Source organism: Trichomycterus rosablanca, chromosome 13 (assembly GCF_030014385.1).
Source record: "Trichomycterus rosablanca isolate fTriRos1 chromosome 13, fTriRos1.hap1, whole genome shotgun sequence".
NCBI lineage: Eukaryota > Metazoa > Chordata > Actinopteri > Siluriformes > Trichomycteridae > Trichomycterus > Trichomycterus rosablanca.
In genome coordinates, this window is record NC_086000.1 from 11,706,983 (window position 1) to 11,725,422 (window position 18,440).

Genomic DNA, 18,440 nt, shown 5'->3' on the forward strand with positions numbered 1-18,440 from the left:
TCAGCAAAATCCCCCACCCCTTCCTTCTATTCGTGTGCTGCCATGGGTGTGATGACCCTCAATGCAGAGTGTTTGCTAGCTGCAGTTTTCTCATGGCGCTTGCACAATGGTGTTTTTGGAAGCTGCCTGTCGGCATTGCTTAATTAGGCAGGAAGTTGATTAATTTGCACTAATTGACAGCTAATTAAAGGCCTGAGGGCACACTGGATTGACGTTTGTTAGGGCACTGGGGCAAAGAAAGGTCAGGGCAGGAGATTTGCGGCTATGATGGGATTTTTGGGGTTTTCTTCCATTAGGAGATGACCCCTCTGTGAGGAACGATTCCTGTTTAAAGAAGATGTCTGGACGAAAGTCTGTTGACGTTCGGCTACCAGTGCTGGAGGCTATTATGTAAACCAGAGGACACTTGGCGTGGTGTCTCACTGCTCAGTTTACATGGCTCACTGCATCCACTGGTGTGACAGTAGGCTTAAAATCAACAAGTGAACACAGGTCTAACCATTTCAGCTATTTGTTAAGTAGCCAGTTTGCCAGAAACTGCATTTAAAGAAAAAAAATTGAGGGGGTAACAGTGGCGCAGATGGTAGTATTGGTGCTGCTAGACTGTAGGTATCTGGGTTTAATCCTTCCTTGTGTTTACTATGCCTGGTGTTCTTACAGATTTTAATAATAGAAGGCAATTTGTGAATAGTCTAAAGAACAGGTAAGTGTGCGTTACCATGCAATGAACTGGCACTCTGTCCAGGTTATGCTCACACCTCGCACCCCATTTATAGGATGGGATCTGGATCCACCATGACTTTAATCAGGATAAAGAAGTTACTACAACATACTCTAGAGCAGGGGTGCCCACACTTTCGTGACTTGAGATCTATTTCAGTCAACACATCAACCCAATCTATTTTTTAAGGTTGGCCTCACCATTTTTCAAAAAAGCTTTGTAGCTTTTTTAAATGCGCTTCAGTTCCTATATTGATATTCAGCACTACAGGGCAAGCGACTGAAAAATCACACTAACCTTATTCTGATGATTTACACTGAATGGTGTCAGCCAGGTTTAGGTAGTCTGGACAGTAGCTGCTTATGCCAATTCTCAAGCAAGCTTCCAAGTGTTCATCAGTTAAAGTGGAGCAATATTTAGATTTAATTTTAATGTGGAAAAAGTCTGATCCACACAAGTAGGTTGAACCAAAATGCTGTCAAATATGTGGCACATTTTCTTATGTTCGGATATTTTTCCTCAGCCATCAAGTTCCAAAATTGTCCAACAGAGGCCCTTAACTTCATATGAATGTCAGATTGTAGGGTTAAAATTTCTGTATGTAACATGAGTTCTGAATATGCTCTGTCAGCTTCTTCCATGTATGAACCAAACAGCCGTCTTTGCAGTGGTCTTGCCCGAATCGAATAGTTTTTGGTTTCTTTGGGCTTGATTGCGCACTCATCTTCACAAACAGTGTAGGTTACAAAAGTAGAAATGCAAAAATGGCACAAACTGGCTACTGATACATGAAAACTTACTAGATTCACAGTGCTTTAGGTGGGCTGAGGTGTAGCTACGGTAACAAACCGCAAATTAAAGAAACAGTGGCAACATTTCATATCAATCATGTCGACCTGTTTAAATGAGATTGCGATCTACCAATCGATCACACAGTGCACGGTGGTAGATCGTGATCGACATATTGGGCACCCCTGCTCTAGAGCATATCTAACACTCCTGCTGTCACAAATTTATGATGAACAAACTATCTTTCTATAGGATGGGATCTGGATCCACCATGACCTTAATTAGGATCAAGCAGTTACCGCAACATCCAACATATCTGCTGTCACGAATTTATGATGAACAAACTTTCAAATTGTCATAGGTTACAACAAAAACAAAGAAGCATAAAGACAGAAAAAACAAAACCCAAACCACACATTCACACACACACCTAGACAAGGGACACACATTCTGCATGAAAATTACAGTTTAAAAAACCAACCAAATCCACCAACTTGGAAGGTGTAAAACTCCTTCCCTATATATCTCATTCTCTCTCTATTCTCTCTCTCTCTCACTGTGTATATATATATATATATATAGGGTGTTGTACAGGTTCCAAGTTGGTGGAAGCAGGAGCGAATGCACCCCAACCAGCCAAAAACAGTCCCGGCCATTGTCTCACCCAATTACACTGGCCAGAGTTTTCTTTGTTTCCCATTCAGCATGCTTGTCCGATTTCCTTTTCCCCAAGACCACTCGCTTCAGTGTGCTAATTAGAGAAGAAATGGTCCTAGTAATTATGTCAACTCTCATTAATGGGAATGACAATGAGCAATATTATTTTTACACAATGTTTTGTGTTGGGGCCACAAAACTTCCAATTCCCATTAAACTGGAAAAATGGTCTTGCACTGGTGTGGAAGCACAACCATGTCAATGCCTCTTACATGCACAGGTTTAAAAAGGGATGCTAATAGGGCAAATCCATGGAGTGGCACAGGCATGAAGTTATTGCCCTAATTAAAATGTTTTGACGGTGCCGCATCGCCTGCTCCTGTTTTGTGCGAGTAACTTTAGGAGAGGTGACTGAACACTCAGAGAGAACTCTTCTAACTTGCTACAGTTTATCTGATCATGAGCCAACTTCATAAAAACCAAATAAAATAATAGTTTTTTTTAAATCATAAACCAAACCATTCTTTTCACACTAAATCTACATTTTAAAAACTTGAGAAAAAATGCTAGGTTAAGTGAATCAGTAAATAAATAAGAAATGAAAATTAAAAGCTTTAAACAGAATCACGTACAACACAATAATTAAAACGTTTTACACATCCTATATACACGACCTTGCATCTATTCACTCTGTAATGTTAAAGCCACTATATATGTTCAGCCTTCAAAATTACATCTCATGCCGCCATTGTCCTCCTCCAGAATGTTCCGGTCGAACTCAAATATGCAACCAGCATTTTACTGGTCTTCATTTTTTGGGCCTCTCCAAGATGTTAAGAAATTTCCCTCTTGTCATTTCTCTGGCTGCAAAAAAAAAAGGGAAAGAAACAAGAAATTCAGTCATTATTCTGTCCAAAAAGGTGGCAATCAGATGGCGCTAAATCTGGACTATAAGCTCTCTCAGTTTCTCAGACACGACCAGTTACTCCTCCTCCCACCCTCACCGTTTCCAACCAAAATAGATCCCTCGTAGTTTACATATTGCAATATTGCAACAGTTATTTATAATAAAATCTGACAATTGGCATAATATAATACATGAGCAACCTTTTCTGCTAGGAATGCAAGAATCGGCTCGTCTATAGGCCAGAATCAGCAAGTGTTGAGCCAAACCGTGCAAATTGGGATTGGTTGGTATTTTTTCCAGGCTTTTATTAATCAGCTCTCTCATACAAATACACAGATTAGTGTTTCTTTATTTCAAGATGTTTTATTGACTTCAACAGCAAACATTTGACTATGATTCTGACTTTTTCATCTTCAATTGATATTAGTAAAAGTATAACTAATTGCTATTGACTACCTAAGGGACAAATTCAGTTGTAGCCATGTCTTGTCACTGTGACGTAATTACTTTGCAATGCTTGGCTGCATAGATGTGTCAGCTTTATCCAACGCCCTGTGTGTGTCATTGAGGTGATGTCAATTTAGTTCATTCTTGGTCTTTCTCATCCTTCCACAAGTCCTGCCTTTAATGTTCTCATGTGGGTGCCTCATTGCATGCCCAGACTAATGGAACTTGTGGAGCTTAATGTGGTTCGGTAGCTCTGTAAGGCCATTCTGTAAACTTGCTCAGTGGTTAAGATCTTCCTCCATAAGAGCATCAGTGCAGTTTACTGATGCACTCGTTCTTTCTTATTTCTTATTTTTATATGTGACCACTGGCCAAACCAAGCTGTAGCAGTTATGGTACAGGGCTAGTAATTGGAAGGTTGCTGGTTTAACCCCCACATCTGCCAGGTTGCCATTGTTGAGCCCTTGAGCAAGGCTCTTAACCCTCAATTGCTTGCACTGTATTTGGTCACAACTGTAAGTGGCATTGAATAAAAAAGTCAGCTAAATGGCAAAAATGTAAATTAACTTGCTTTTCCATATTTTTGTCGATTTGACCATCACTGCCATGCCCACTGCCAGTCTTAACTTCACTTCAGCACACTCTACAGTATGTAATTTTCTACTTTCCAAATATAAGGTATCCACTAGTTCTAATCTACTTTTCCCTATAATCTTACTGTTATAAGCCAGTTCACACCGAGTACTCTGGGACTACCCTTCCTGGCACCCTTTTTGACCAGATGCATCAGGCTTATTCTTCTAACCATCCTAAAAACACTGATCAGTCTGATTATAATTTGTACAAAATTAAATAGAATTTTTTTAAAATTTCATTATATAAATGCTCATATGTTTTATAAAAAATATTGGCTATTTACCACATCCCTTGCAGATAATATATCCACCTCTGTGCACAGAGAAACAGAAGTAATAAATCAAACTATGTTTGAGCTGAGCAGCACCAACACTTGCGGTACCACTGGGCCATTCTGTACCTTTTTGTAAAAGCGATTAAATAGTGCAGAATAGTGAAGACATCTTATAGTCTAATTTCAGCTACAAATTTAAGTGGAAAAATAAAGGTAAAGCATGTGCAATTAAATTTTCATTACAGGGGCGTACAACCAACGAAAGGTACAGTTTCTGCAGTCTGATTCTTAATAAAGACATCAGTAATATGTAAGCAGAAGCTTCCACCCCTGAGAGTATCATGCAGCTGCTTTGTTCAGTGTAATAACACAATCAAGGTCACTAACAGCAGCTCTGCTCTTTCAGCAGTGAAAAACCTCATTTTTAGTTGCAAACTGGAAGCTCTTACATTTAGTCAAATAGAACAAAATAATTCAAAGAGACTAACGTATCTTTTTTTATTTATTTTGTTTATGCATTGTCTACCCTTTTTCTCCCTTTTAGCGCGTCCAATTGCCCGATTGCGTCATGCTTCCTCTCCACCAATGCCAATCCCCGCTCTCATTGAGAAGCGGCCGTATGCATTTTGACACCTACACTTTGACTAGTGCAATGCGGATCAGCACTGTGTACGGAGAGACACACCCTGACAGCACTCTTTTCCCGTCTCTGTGCAGGCGCCATCAATCAGCCAGCAGAGGTCGTAATTGCATTAGTTATGAGAGAGACCCTATCCAGCTTTTAATATCCCACCCCTATCTGAACAACAGGCCAATCGTTGTTCATGTGGCCACTCAGCCCAGCCGGCAGGCAGAGCTGAGATTCGATACGATGTATTTGAGATCCCAGCTCTGGTGTTCAGCATGTGTTTTACCGCTGCACCACCTAAGTGGCACTAACTAGTATCTTTAAACATTAAACAAAAGCTAAAAGGGTTTAGATTTTTAGAATTACTTGTTACACTCTTTTCAGCTTGATTTTGTGTTGTTAGTTCTATTATTTAAAATCTATTAATATATTATTATCTACTGTGTGTTTAATTTAATTTGTAAAATACTGTTATTTCAGTAACTGAACTTTCTACTTAGTTAACAATATTGTGGAATATTGCACATTGCAAGGTGGATCACCCTACATACTGGTGCCAACTTTTCAGCAGGTAATGGATGCACACGCATCCAACCTTCTACATGATCCTGAAAAAAACAGGATTCGTCAGACCATTCGACTTTCCACATAGTTCTGCTGTCCAGTTCTATTGTCTACATGCCCATTGTGGGAAGGTGGATAGGAGTAAAGCATGGGTGCGCTGACTGGCGTGTAACTGTGCAGCCCCATACACAAAGGGCTTTGATGCTCCGTAGGATGACATGTTCACCTTTTCTGCAGTACCAGCCTACCTTAGCCTTCATGTCCTATGCTATCAATGAGTGTGGGCCACCTAAGAACCTCTCGGAGGTTTGTGGCTTGTCCCTCTATGGACCACTGTTGTTGGCTACTCACCACGGCTACCTGTAAGCATCCCTTGCTGTTTTGAAGATACCTGGCCTTAACAATTTGGCCATTTTCAAAGTCACTCAGGTCTTTATGCTGATCATATTTGCTGTATTCGTGCTGTACTACTACTACTGAACTACCATAAACCCAACATTTAATATTTAACATACAACTACATAAAAAATAGGCATTGCCATGCTAATGTTTTGGCTGATTGGTGTATATTATTTTTTACTTTTGATATGAATTTCATATCAGTTGTAGTTAGTTTACTGCTATTTTGTTGCTTTTGTTTATTTTTTCCTTGGTATTAGTCGACTGAAGACAGAGATAGGCCTCTGGTATGCTAAACTACTGAATAAATGTTAGATCTACTGATGCATGTAGTTCATTATGGAATATCTCAGTTTAAACTGGGAGTTCAGATTGGTGCCATATGTTTTTGAACATTGCATTAATATATACACCGACAGGCATAACATTATGACCACTGACAGGTGAAGTGAATAACACTGATTATCTCTTCATCACAGCACCTGTTAGTGAGTGGGATATATTAGGCAGCAAGTGAACATTTTATCCTCAAAGTTGATGTGCTAGAAGCAGGACAAATGGACAAGCGTAAGGATTTGAGCGAGTTTAACACGGGCCAAATTGTGATGGCTAGACGACCGGGTCAGAGCATCTCCAAAACTGCAGCTCTTGTGGGGTGTTCCCAGTCTGCAGTGGTCAGTATCTATCAAAAGTGGTCCAAGAAAGGAACAGTGGTAAACCGGTGACAGGGTCATGGATGGCCAAGGCTCATTTATGAATGTGGGAAGCAAAGGCTGGCCAGTGTGGTCTGAATCAACAGATGAGTTACTGTAAGCTCATACTGCTGAAAAAGTTAATGCTGGTTCTGATAGAAAGGTGTTAGACTCAATGCCTTGATGGGTCAGGGCTGTTTTGACAGCAAAAAGGGGACCAACACAATATTAGGAAGGTGGACAAAGTGCTAAAATAGGCTGAAATCTAGGGTTCTAATGTCAGATGTGCTGTTGGTCGGTAGGTTGGGCGTCTACAGAGACATCACTCTGTAGCTATGTCATGGCTATGTCTAAGAAAGGAAGATGGCTGAACAGCCGAGCCATTGGTGAACACACTTGTCAGTGGGCTCTCAATGACAGTCCCAAGCTTGGTTAAAAAAGGGGATTGCATCAGGAAGGACATTTGGCCTAAAAAAATGCCAAATTAGGTATTTGGGCCGGAATTACCTGCAGTAATATAAAGGAGCAGCCAAGAGGGAAAAAAGTTATAGTCAAATAAAGTGTTTTGTACAAAAGTTATTTTAGTAATATAACTTGTCCTCACTTAGAAAATCAACAAAACATGAAATTTGCCAAGGGGTGTCCAAATTTTCATTAAATGTAGACATTGTGTCAGGAGTGAGTGAACATGGTATATATTAGCCCTGAGTAACAGTGTAGATGACAGAAGGGCTGATGCTCAGTAACACAGTGTTCAGAGTCGATCCAATTTTCAGGCAGCTGGAGAGGGACCAACAGAAGCACAGTGAGGGTTAGTCAGCGCGTCAAACTGTGGCTAATGGAAAAGTGCGGTGCATTGTAATTTAGATGAGCTACCCCTGCGTGGAATGATAATGCAGAGAGTTGGTGTCAGGAGCTCCACCCTGAGGTGTCCATCATTGGGTTAAACATGATTGTAATTGGATTCAGACTGATTAACTTTGCTTGGTGCTGTCTCTTCAAATAACCCAAAACAAAATTATTAAAAGCAGGCGTGGTCAGGTGGCCATGCAGACACCAAGGAAACCATCAAATCAAGGTGGATTAAGAGAAATGAACCTGACCTGCATTTACCTTTTAAGAGGAAATGATGCAGTTTAGATGAGATAAGTGAAAAGTGTCTAATGAATTGCTAATGTAACTCAGTGTACATTTGTAAGATGAAATAGTACAGACTAGAGATGTACCGATCGGGGTTTTTGGCACCGATTCCGATCTCCTTTCAGGGACATCGGCTGATAGCCGATTCCGATCGGGGGGGGGGGGGGGGGGGGGGTTTAGCAGTAAATAAAATAAATAAACTTAAAAAGAGCCTCACAGTGAAGATAAACCGGAGCAGCGCGTGCGTGTGTGTGTGTGCCTTTAGAAGAGACGCTTTGTTCACAGTATCGCTATAAGTGATTCATTGATTCATGAGTTGATTCGTTTTATGTGAAGCGTAAGTTTCTCTTCTCAGTTATCTCTCCGTGTTTACTGTTATTAATTAAATGTCGTGGTTTTAAATAAACACCAGCTACTACAGAACATTTTGTGTGACTCTCTTACATTAAAAAGCTTAATTAAACTGTTATTACCACAGATCTGTAACCGACCGTCAGACTCGTTCCGTCTAAGGAGCTAAAAGTTTTCTGATCCTAAAAGTTCAGCAGATGATCCTGAACTAACGAATTTGGTAATGAATAAACTTTTGCCTCTGATTGGCTCTGTAACGTCTTCTGTTCTCATCTACATCACAAGTAAGAACCGCTTACGATTTACCAAAGTGAACCACGAGTTTATATAACGTGCTGATAGAATCGACTCAGATGTGACCGGGTTGAATTATCTTTTTAAAGTAAATATTACAATCAGCAAAATTACATCGTATGTATGATGCACAACGTTAATGATGTTATTTTAGGTCATGAAGAGCTTTCACTGTGGTTTCTGTACGTTGGTTGATGAATGGTGATGTGATGGTTGGTGCTTCGTAGCTCAAAGTCTGGATCAATCCACTGAGCTGTTAACTTAACATGGTCTTTATATATCACACGATCGGATCAGCTACTTTTAGGAACTATCGGCCGATCGCCGATAGCATATTTTGATTAAAAATCGGCCGATACCGATTCGTAGCCGATCGATCGTCCCATCTCTAGTACAGACACAACGTGAGGCATAATAAATAGTGCACCAAGTACCAAATTACATGATCTAAAGGACCAAAGAAAAGGCACTAATTTTAAAATAAATAGTATTTAGGTTAAAAAAAAGTAATGCTTTAACTTAAATACTTCACTGGGAATCCTACCAATCTGATTAAGTGCCTGAGTGTTAATTTTTGAATCTAAATCTAAAATCTAAATCTGATTTGAATCTGTAAATTGTTGTAATTTTACTTTTTGGGCTTAATTTTAAGCAGATAATTTTTGTGAGGGGTTTTAGAACAGAAAAGGTTTGATGCAAATTTAATGACATTGTCTAAGTCATACAGACTCACTGATTTTCTTTCAAATGTTTACATGTCTATTTAATATAGACAAAAACTGGGGAGGGGGGGGGGGGTCTTATAGTGAAATTATGTGACGTGGTGAATCTTTTAGTTCTGCTCAGAGACAGGATAAAACAGAAAGCTTTATCGAGTTATTATTGACTTTTCACTGCCGTGATTTTAGTGTGAAAGAGCAACATTTTACTTTTTAATTTTTTTTAATTGAGACTAGCATAGCCCCTTGTGGGTGCTCAGGTGGTGCCGTGGTAAATTACACTAACCCACTACTGCTGGGATCCAGGGTTCAAATCCCCAGCTGCATTATCTATTTCTCTACATACTTTTTTTTAGCCTGCTTTCACCCTGTTCTCTAATGGTCAGGACCCCCACAGGACCACCACAGAGTGGGTATTATTTGGGTGGTGGGTAATTCTCAGCACTGCAGTGACACTGACTTGGTGGTGGTGTGTTAGTGTGTGTTGTGCTGGTATGAGTGGATCAGACACAGCAGCGCTAATGCAGTTTTTAAACACCTCACTGTCACTGCCAGACTGAGAATAGTCCACCAACCAAAAATATCCAGCCAACAGCGCCCTGTGGGCAGCGTCCTGTGACCACTGATGAAGGTCTAGAAGATGACCAACTCAAACAGCAGCAAGAGATGAGCAATAGTCTCTGACTTTACATCTACAAGGTGGACCAACTAGGTAGGAATGTCTAATAGAGTGGACAGTGAGTGGACACGGTATTTAAAAACTCCAGCCGCGCTGCTGTGTCTGATCCACTCATACCAGCACAACACACACTAACACACCACCACCATGTCAGTGTCACTGCAATGCTGAGAATCATCCACCACCTAAATAATACCTGATCTGTGGTGGTCCTGTGGGGGTACTGGCCATTGAAGAACAGGGTGAAAGCAGGCTAAAAAGGTATGTAGAGAAATACAGTCAGTAATTGTAGAACTACAAAGTGCTTCTATATGGTAAGTGGAGCTGATAAAATGGACAGTGAGTGTAGAAACAAGGAGGTGGTTTTAATGTTATGGCTGATCTGTGTAAATAGTAATATATACATTATAAAATGATAAGGTTAAGGTTAATAAAGTTTACGATTTACAGCTCAGCGTATTTAAATGTATATTGCTTCTAAACCAATTTTTTTTTTTTTTATAACAATCAATATTTAAAACCAATTTCTAACCTTAACTATTCGAGCAAACCTAATGTTATGTATAAATAAATGATTATGACTGTGATTCTTATATCATATAAAAATGAACATACAAATCAAATCAGAGAATAATTAAACTGTTCATTATTATTAAAAAGAGTAACTAATTTTGTAATCTGTAGGGATTTGCAGAGTCAGCATCTATATCAGTGTACGTCTTAATCCCGATTTTCTGTCCATGATGGTGCCGTTAACAGCTCGTTAAATGGCCTAGTGGTTTCAGAATGGGTCTACCAGTAGACAAAGACCCTCATCATAACTGAACTAACAATCTCAGCCCTGCCTCTTAAGGACCCTAACAATCTCTAGCTCATTTTCTATCCAAAACAATATAAGAACCTATTTGGCCCTGCTCCCTCCCCGGGGACCTTGCCACCAGAGAGCACCCCTCTGATCCAGTCATTAATTAGATTTCCATTTATCCTCTGGTCCCGTCAGAGCAGAAGGGAAATGATTTGCATTGAGTGGGTTAGATTAAAAGGGGAATGAAGATTGTCCAGCAAGCTCGCCTCCCTCTTCCTTTGGCACGTGCCCACGAGCACAAGCGCGCACGCACATGTGCACACGCAACAACAGAATCAATACTGATTAGCAGGAGTTAGAGATTTGTTTAGTTGATTAGAAAGGTCAATTACTAATTCTGTACTTAGTTAATCAGCAACTTGTTTCCTTTGACACCCATACAAAATGATGTATTATGGATTCCAAGGCCTATATTACCTCTAGTGCTGTATAAGCAACAGCCATCTACATCAGAGCAAAGCCAGTCTACTCCCAATATCCAAAAACATGCTCCAAAAAGTGAACTAAATGAATAAAATGTGAAAAACTCAATAAGTACACAATGATTTAATTTGTGAATGGTAATGACAGAAGGGACCCAGTGGGTGTGTCTATAAAATTAATGACAGAAGGGAATATAAACAAGCCAGCCAAGAGCTGTTTCTTCTATGCTTCGCACAAAAAGCATACAAATATATAGATACAATACATGACACAATGTTGACACCTGACCATGAATCCTTCCTAAACTATGGGCATTAAAACAGAGTTGTGGTTGTGTGCCTCTTTAGTCAAAAGAACATTATAACATTCACTGTGACATTTTTTGTGAGCCTGTTTAATTAAAAGAGCATTGGAACATTCACAGTGGACATTCTAATTCACCTCAAAGGTGTTCAATAGCAGTAGTAGACCACTAGTGTTCCTCCACACCAGACTTGTTGTAACCTTGTATTTACAGTGCCTTGCAAAAGTATTCAGCCCCTTGAACTTTTCAACCTTTTGCCACATTTCAGGCTTCAAACATAACGATATGAAATTGTAATTTTTTGTGAAGAATCAACAACAAGTGGGACACAATCGTGAAGTAGAATGAAATTTATTGGATATTTGAAACTTTTTTTAGAAATAAAAAACTAAAAAGTGGGGCGTGCAATATTATTCAGCCCCTTTACTTTCAGTGCAGCAAACTCACTCCAGAAGTTCAGTGAGGATCTCTGAATGATCCAAAGTTGACCTAAATGACTGATGGTGATAAATAGAATCCACCTGTGTGTAATCAAGTCTCCGTATAAATGCACCTGCTCTGTGACAGTCTCAGAGTTCTGTTTAAAGCACAGAGAGCATCATGAAGACCAAGGAACACACCAGGCAGGTCCGAGATACTGTTGTGGAGAAGTTTAAAGCCGGATTTGGATACAAAAAGATTTCCCAAGCTTTAAACATCTCAAGGAGCACTGTGCAAGCGATCATATTGAAATGGAAGGAGTATCAGACCACTGCAAATCTACCAAGACCCGGCCGTCCCTCTAAACTTTCAGCTCAAACAAGGAGAAGACTGATCAGGGATGCAGCCAAGAGGCCCATGATCACTCTGAATGAACTGCAGAGATCTACAGCTGAGGTGGGAGACTCTGTCCATAGGACACAATCAGTCGTACACTGCACAAATCTGGCCTTTATGGAAGAGTGGCAAGAAGAAAGCCATTTCTCAAAGATATCTATAAAAAGTCACCTGGGAGACACACCAAACATGTGGAAGAAGGTGCTCTGGTCAGATGAAACCAAAATCGAACTTTTTGGCCACAATGCAAAACGTTATGTTTGGCGTAAAAGCAACACAGCTCATCACCCTGAACACACCATCCCCACTGTCAAACATGGTGGTGGCAGCATCATGGTTTGGGCCTGCTTTTCTTCAGCAGGGACAGGGAAGATGGTTAAAATTGATGGGAAGATGGATGGAGCCAAATACAGGACCATTCTGGAAGAAAACCTGTTGCAGTCTGCAAAAGACCTGAGACTGGAACGGAGATTTATCTTCCAACAAGACAATGATCCAAAACATAAAGCAAAATCTACAATGGAATGGTTCACAAATAAACGTATCCAGGTGTTAGAATGGCCAAGTCAAAGTCCAGACCTGAATCCCATCGAGAATCTGTGGAAAGAGCTGAAAACTGCTGTTCACAAACGCTCTCCATCCAACCTCACTGAGCTCGAGCTGTTTTTCAAGGAAGAATGGGCAAAAATTTCTGTCTCTCGATGTGCAAAACTGATAGAGACATACCCCAAGCGACTTGCAGCTGTAATCGCAGCAAAAGGTGGCGCTACAAAGTATTAACGCAAGGGGGCTGAATAATATTGCACGCCCCACTTTTCAGTTTTTTATTTCTAAAAAAAGTTTAAAATATCCAATAAATTTCGTTCTACTTCACGATTGTGTCCCACTTGTTGTTGATTCTTCACAAAAAATTACAATTTCATATCGTTATGTTTGAAGCCTGAAATGTGGCAAAAGGTTGAAAAGTTCAAGGGGGCTGAATACTTTTGCAAGGCACTGTATATGCACAGATCCAGCCATGCTGCGACAAAATGTTGCCACAAAGTTCAAAACATATTTATTTAATGCGGGACTCTCTCCTGTACTCAATAACTAAGAGGGAGTTCCACAGAGTTCCCTACTCAAACTTTTGGCAAGTTTAAGTATTTATTTTCTACTTGTACACTATTAATGTTATTCATGCGTTACCCGTTGTATTAATGTCACAGTTGGAAATGTTATTAATGAAAATGCTTTAGAGCATTAGATATAAAACACATGAAGCCTTCATCAAGGTTATGATAAAGTACAGTAAAACAATCCTCCATAATCGTAATTAACCTATAAATATATTAACGAATATTTGCTATAATAAAATATCTATAGATCTTGCATTATTAATGCATTCTGAAACAATTTTATCAAGTTTAAACTCTCTGTATCGGTCCGATATTGGCCCAAATCACGGGATCGGATATCGGAAGGAAAAAAAACGTGTAATCCGATCCGATACTGTTGCTTAATGTAAATAAGGTCATTCAGAAATTAAAACACACTGATCTACTTAAAATTTTAGCATTTTAAAAAATCATCTACTACTGCCACAACTAAAAACACTGTTTTACGGCATGTCGCCAAAGTGTCTACAATTGGAAGATGTGGATGTCAATCAAACGCGATGGACCAATTAGAATTGACGCAGAGTTGAGATTTTCCATTAAAGCTCTGTCACATTTTTAGATTATTAAAAACCAAAACGCGCTTATTAAAAATCCCTGCTGGATTTTGAAAAGGACATCTGTGGCTAAACGGGAAACGGTGTAGTTTGTTTTATTTCATAACACTAATGGATTACATTTCATTGAGGATGTGAGATATCTCCAAGCTGGGACAAGATACGTACATTCATTTATTTTTTATTATGTAATTGTTTCATTTTTATTGTTTATAAATTTTTTCACTGCATCTTCAAGGTGTAGACTTGAGAGTTGAGAGATCTAGAAATTTATATTAAAATTATAATTTATTTGTTAAATACCGATAAAGTTGCACAATTTTATTTTAAATGTTTGTATGGTGCTGTTAATAAAAACAGCAGTTTTGCATAAGTGTGATGTTGAAGGTTCTGTATTTATTCCTTTAGAATATTTGTTAATATAACTAGTTTAACCATGGTGCATTGAGACATGTATTATTACTGGTAAGTTGTTTAAGAGGAGAAATGAAGTATCGAATTGGTATCGGCAGAAACTCAATTTGCAGTATCGGTATCGGACATGAAAAAGTGGTATCGAGCCAGCCCTATTAAAAACATATACTTTCTGTTAGACAATGTCTTTTTCAGGGATGATTATGTAAATTTTTACTATGACAACGCAATGGCAAGCAACATTTACACCTGTTAAAACAGCGAGGTTGCATAGTCAGTAGGTGACAGACCCTTATAACTAAGGCCCTACCTAATTCACGGCCGTGAAAATCGCGCCACAAACTGTGAAATGAGCCTTTTCCAGTGAAATATGCAATTTGCTGTGAAATTCAAACTTTAAGCTTTAGGCTTAGTGATTTAACATTTTGCAAGCATTCAAGTGCCTTATGTTTACTGGTTAATTTGCAGTATTAGACAGTCCTAGCAATCCTACAGCAATTCAGTAATCGGTTAGACAAAACGTCCAAGAAGTCAAAGTCTAAAGCAGCTGAAAACACGACTCAGGGAACAGGGGGTTCAAAACATGGAAAAAATCATAGCTGAATAGATGTACATTTAACTTTTAAGGTAGGCTGTGCGGTGTTGTAGCTTCCATTTATTGTTTCTTGTTTTGAAAAACAAGGTCCTTGAAATTAAACACATTTCTCCTGTGAATTTAATAGGGCCCTAATTATAAGCATATGTAAACTTCTGTGTTTAACTGCAGTTAAAAACCACGATACACTGTGTGACATTTCTTGCATCTAATAAGCAGTGGGCAATCAACGTGAGGACTGCAACAACTAGATGGATCCCTTTAAACCCGAAGGAGAAAATAAGTCCCTGGACTAAGCTAAAAAACCCTGTCTTATATCTGCCCGCCCCAAATCACTTTCATTAAGAGTCAACCACACCAATTGCACCCCTGTTGTGCATCTGAAACAGGCACTTGGCTATTACAGGGTGTAATCTTTATTTAATAGGCATATTCACTGCCTCAATCTCCAGGGACCACGCACGCAGGCACACCAGCGTGCACATTAACCCACGCCCACTCGTCCCCTGCTTCACAACACATACACCTGACGCTCATGTTTGGGCTCAAAATTCAATTACCCACTTATTGATACTTCACAGGGATATTTAAGATGCAGACATGGAGAGTGATTTCCCAGGGGAGCCACCGCTTCCTCTTAATGTCCCAGTCGAGAGCTTGCCTCTTTTCTTACCCCTCCCTTCCGACACCAATGATTACACAGACACACAGACGCGTGCACACACACATACACACCCCTGCCACAGCCTATCCCTGTTCCTGAGCTTTCCTTATTAATAGGCAATCAGTCAAAATTCATTCATTAAAAACCTTAAAAGGTTTTGCACGGACACAATGATTAGCTGGGAAAGAAAATCCAATGAATTCCTAATGCATTTATGGAAATGAGGTGTCATTTCCGATCTGTTGATGGAAGCAGCCGGGAGGACGGATGAGGAAAAGTGAGCTGCTTGAGTTCCATCTATTTCTTTGCTGAGCCAGTTAAGCTCCGGCCAACATCTGCTGTTCAGTCTGGACTGTGCATTCTAGCATTCTGGCTGATATCTGGCTTAAAAAGTAAAAGGAGCAAAGTGTAAAAACAGTAAGAAAATAATTATTTTGACTACACAGAAGCTGAAGAGTGAAAATGTTTAATGCTGTTATGCTGTTAATCATGCGGTTCTGTACTGTACTGCAACTGAGCTCTTGTGAAAGCTAACATCACACACAGACTCCATTTCTGCCGTCAACACGATGCAGCATGTTGGCAGTAAAAGGCCAGGGAGTGCAGAGGAGGGAGAGCGAGGGAGTGGATAGATAGAAAAAAGCTTTCACCCCAGCACAGCCAGTCATCTGACAACACTTCATAACTGCTGGCCCCCGCGGTCAGGTGTCTCTGATGTATTGATGGAAGCCCATTACGACGCTGCTGTAGCGTCTGTCCAATCATTACAGTGCTACAGTGGACTTAATAGAGCTGAGATTGATCTGGGGGAGGGGGCATTGAACACTGGGGCCATTAGACAGGTGTGACCATTCGGCCTCGCTCCGAATAGAAGAGCAGCACCAAGGAGGTGATTTTAATGTCAGTCTAGTTCCTGATTGTGATGTCTGTTCTGGTTGTTGCTGTTTACCCAGCTTGCATTATGTATATATTTATTTATTCTCTCTGACCCTGAGTGTATCCGGTGCAGGAGTGTTGGTGGGATTTTAAAATATGGTTTAATCTTACTGGCCTCTTTAATGTAAATTTACTAAAAACACATAGCCTGTTGGCACTGGTTGTAGGTGTACAGTTAGAGACTAGAGCTAGTCTCCCTCTAGTCTTTTTATCAGTGGACACTTTCTGATCACAGGAAGCCGTTTGCTTTATATTCTGGTTGGAGCACTATTCTTCTCCCAGCGTCTCACACCGAGGTGTTTTAAATTCGAAGAGTTCTGCACCTTATACAGCATATTCATACCAGACACACACTATAATGTCATTACCACTTTACCACATCATCTGATCAGTGGGGCTCCTAAAGGGTTCATTTTGACTGATATATAGGGTAAAGAGGGGTAATAAAGTGTAAAGAGCAATGGAAGGGCTGAAGTCAGTAATTGTATACGCACAAAGATTATCTGAGTCTTTTCAGTGTATTGTATAAATTAAAAACACAATGGATTGGTGCAAATCATTTTTTCTAAATGTTTTCAATCAACATGTCCAATCTGCGGCCACTTCTAATCACTAGCCAGTGTTACATTTACATTTTCAGCATTTAGCAGACACCATTATTCAAAGCGACTTACATTACAGTTACAGTAAACAGTCTGAGCATTTGGGGGTTAAGGGCCTTGCTCAAGGCCCAACAGCAGCAACCTGGCAGTGGTGAGGCTTGAACCAGCAACCTTCTGATTACTAGTCCAGTACCTTAACCACTAGGCTACGGCTTGCCAATGTTGGGTTTCTGTATCTCATATAAATAACCACACAAGACTCCATGTGACCCTCTTCACCACCCTACTTACGCAGACAACCAGACCAGTCCCGGAGATTGCACCTGTCTGACCTTCCCTCCCTCAAACACTGCTAGTTGTGTTTGTGAGGACACTTGGCCAAGTCGGCAGCTCTGATAAAACTCTGCAGCGGTGTGCCATCATAGTAGACAGCTGCGCCAGCCGGGCGCCCCATGATTGCACATACTTTAACTCAGTTAAGGCCAAATTGACCATATGTTAGATAGTGCTCTTCACCACAATCATTAAAAGCTAGTTAGGAATATCTATTTTGAAGCAATAAAGTTGCTTTGCTAGAGGACACTTCCACAGAAATGCAGAAGTACCCAAGTCTATTGAATCTGTTCTGGTGTCCACCTTACTACACCACCACACTATGCGTTTCCTCTATAATGCTTAAATTTTTGCGTTTTTAAGTTATACCCATTGCCAACAGTGTATAGCATATAAAAACGATCTATAATATTAATTATATACCCTGATTAGGCATAACATTATGACCACCTTCCTAATATTGTGTTGGTCCCCCTTGCTGCCCCATACACAACAAACTGAGATGCACACATCAACTTTGAGGATAAAATGTTCACTTGTTGCCTAATATATCCCACCCACTAACAGGTGCTCTTAGCATTTTTAGACTTCCAAAATGCTCTTAGGCACAATATCCACTCCACATACATATATACAGGGGTTGGACAAAATAACTGAAACACCTGTCATTTTAGTGTGGGAGGTTTCATGGCTAAATTGGACCAGTCTGGTGGCCAATCTTCATTAATTGCACATTGCACCAGTAAGAGCAGAGTGTGAAGGTTCAATTAGCAGGGTAAGAGCACAGTTTTGCTCAAAATATTGCAATGCACACAACATTATGGGTGACATACCAGAGTTCAAAAGAGGGCAAATTGTTGGTGCACGTCTTGCTGGC

The 18,440-nt window shown here is 40.0% G+C and overlaps 1 protein-coding gene across 1 annotated transcript in view; it reads right to left on the bottom strand.

The window, feature by feature from the left end:
• Window positions 1-1,816: 1,816 nt before the first annotated feature.
• Window positions 1,817-18,440, bottom strand: part of lin52 (lin-52 DREAM MuvB core complex component) — a 32,145-nt gene continuing 15,521 nt past the window's right edge. Inside the window, exon 6 of the mRNA XM_063007179.1 lies at window positions 1,817-3,031. Within this exon, the coding sequence (XP_062863249.1) occupies window positions 2,976-3,031 (56 nt within the window). The 3' untranslated portion in view covers window positions 1,817-2,975. The remainder of the gene's footprint in view (window positions 3,032-18,440) is intronic.